This window comes from Sinocyclocheilus rhinocerous, unplaced genomic scaffold (genome assembly GCF_001515625.1).
Source record: "Sinocyclocheilus rhinocerous isolate Xijiao unplaced genomic scaffold, SAMN03320098_v1.1 scaffold1938, whole genome shotgun sequence".
Classification (NCBI taxonomy): domain Eukaryota; kingdom Metazoa; phylum Chordata; class Actinopteri; order Cypriniformes; family Cyprinidae; genus Sinocyclocheilus; species Sinocyclocheilus rhinocerous.
The window spans coordinates 2,246,871-2,249,294 of record NW_015629065.1 but is presented as its reverse complement, the minus strand read 5'-3'; the positions used below and the strand labels follow the sequence as shown (position 1 = coordinate 2,249,294).

General features: G+C 35.1%; 1 protein-coding gene across 2 annotated transcripts in view; it reads left to right on the top strand.

Annotated features, from left to right (window-relative positions):
* Positions 1-2,399, top strand: part of LOC107738753 (uncharacterized protein KIAA0513-like) — a 22,909-nt gene extending 20,510 nt beyond the window's left edge. For both annotated transcript variants that reach the window (XM_016550596.1, XM_016550595.1), the window contains 2 exons: positions 429-523; positions 919-2,399. In XM_016550596.1, coding sequence (XP_016406082.1) covers positions 429-523; positions 919-968 — 145 coding nt within the window. In that variant the 3' untranslated portion in view covers positions 969-2,399. The remainder of the gene's footprint in view (positions 1-428; positions 524-918) is intronic.
* Positions 2,400-2,424: the final 25 nt, after the last annotated feature.

The following is a 2,424-nucleotide window of genomic DNA, read 5'->3' as shown; positions in this document are numbered from 1 at the left end:
ATACAAATATAATTCTCTTTTCCTGTTACTTGCATTATTATATTATAAGTCCTCATTCTAGATTCATCTATGGAGTATGAAAGCATCCTTAACAGGGAAAACCTGTCTCTTATGGTCACCAAGGCTGTTTATTTGATTAACAATACAGTAATGTGAACATATTATTACAATTTAAAAGAACTGTTTTTTATTGTAATTTATTTAAAAATCGAATTAATTCCTGTGATGGCAAAGCTGAATTTTCAGCACCATTATACACCAGTCTTCAGTGCCACATGCGTCTTATTATTAGCAATGTTGAAAACTGTTGAGAAAACATTAGGAGATGATTATAGGATGGCGCTCTATGCCTGATAACGTGTTGCTGATTTTTCGGGCATCGTTTTGTATGCTCATATGCTCATAAATAATTGCTTCTATTTATCCAGAACATTCACCCATAATATGGTGGCTTTTGGATTGAGCAAGAAACTCTGCAATGACTTCCTGAAGAAACAGGCAGTCATTGGAAATCTGAATGAAGGTAATGTCACTTTCCAGCTTTCTGTTCCAAATTTGCAAAAAAAGAATTACATTTATAGGTTTGTGACATTAATTACAGTACTGTTCCAAAAAAAAAAAAAACATTTATTGTTATAAATACCATCAAAACAGTTTCTATTGTGAGATATTCAAGAAACATTTTTTTTTTATTGTTATCAGTCTTAAAAACAGTTGTGCTACTTAATATTTTAGTGGAAACTGATGCATTTTGATGAATAAAAAGTTAAAAAGAACAGAATTACTTGATACAGAAATCTTCTGTTATTTATAAATGTCTTTACTGTCACTTTTGTTCAGTTTAATACATCACTGCCAAGTAAAAGTATTCTTTCAAAAAAACAATATGATTCACACTTTTTATTATCCTTTTTTCAGAGCAATACAAGCTGCTGTGTGACCACATTGAGCAGATGGCTGCAGAGTGAATATCCAAAACCATCTAAACTCTTCCATTCACATCAGCATATCCATTCAAGCTCTGAAGATCAGTATTCCACAAATGCCAACATAGTTTCGCCTCTATTATCACCCCAAGGTCCTACCACTGACCTTACCAACCAGTACAGGAATATTAGTACAGGAAACTAAAATAGTTGGCATAGGATCAGCCACACCCCATGATCCTTCAAGTGTCAAGCTGTAGTGTAAAAATGGTTTATTTTTGTCCAAACCTCAACAATGTGAAAACCAAATATGCACATACTCTGGAATAGCAATATGGCTCAGAGTCTTCAGGCATCATACTATATAATATGGAGTTTATATTGTATGACGTGAACACAATGCAAATCACCATTTAAAATATTCCATATATCTTTCCTGCTACTTTTATGTACAGAACTATAGTACTAAAAGTGTCCTTTGAGCAAATACAATGGCAAATAACGAACAAAAAATACAGTCTAACAATATCAGTATTTCATTATATCAATATCAACAAAATCAATATTATTAGTCAATATTTCTAAGTCCATCTGCTCTCCAGAAGTCTCTACTGGTCTGTTCTTGTTATACGTTCCCATTTATTGCACTTTTCTGATTTTGTGTTCTTCCTGTATGGATAAATTGAGTATTAATTGTGTTGGTGACAGTTTAAAGTGCCTTTAGTCATTTATGTAAGCGGTGATCTTCCCATTTTAGTGCGAACAAACCTGTGTCAGCATGCTGTTATCCTCCCATGACTCTCTGGGGTAGCGCTCATAAGTTTGTGCACCCTGCCAGTAGATGTGTTAGTGTTGTATGGATAATGCTTGCGGTTGGAATTCAAGTCAGTTAAAGAAAAGTATCATGTTGCAGCTGTTTCGATGTTGTACAGTGTTGTGTCTTTTGCGCGTGGCATGCATGCACATTGTTTACCATCTACTTACACTGTTGTGCAATTACATTTCAAGCCAGTAGAGGGCAATCATAACCCTCCGCTTCGACTGTAGATCGGTGGAGGTGAATGTCAACCGTGAGTGGGGTCTTCAAGAGCTTTTATTGAATCATATATCCTCCATCTGAGGAAAATCTAAAGTTAATATATTTGGTTTGTAAATACAGATTGGTTTGTTCACAGAATAATGAGGAATTGGATGCCAAATATGGGCTGGTTTAAAGGGGTCGTCAGATTGTTGGGCATTTATTTATTCGGCGTCTGTATGTGTTGTACGTGAGCGCATGGTTGTATCAGGAGTGTGCTGGATCCAGTATGGTCTTTGCATTTCAGATGATGTTGTTAACATTGTGCTGTCTATGTAAATTTATGTTCATAGTAAGCTCAGTGGTCTGCATTGTATTTTCCCAAGTGCCCTGAGTTTCCTATTGGATCGTACCTGGAAACCAACAAGAGAGGTGTTGAACTGTCTCTAATGTGTGAAGTGTTTATTATTAATATATATA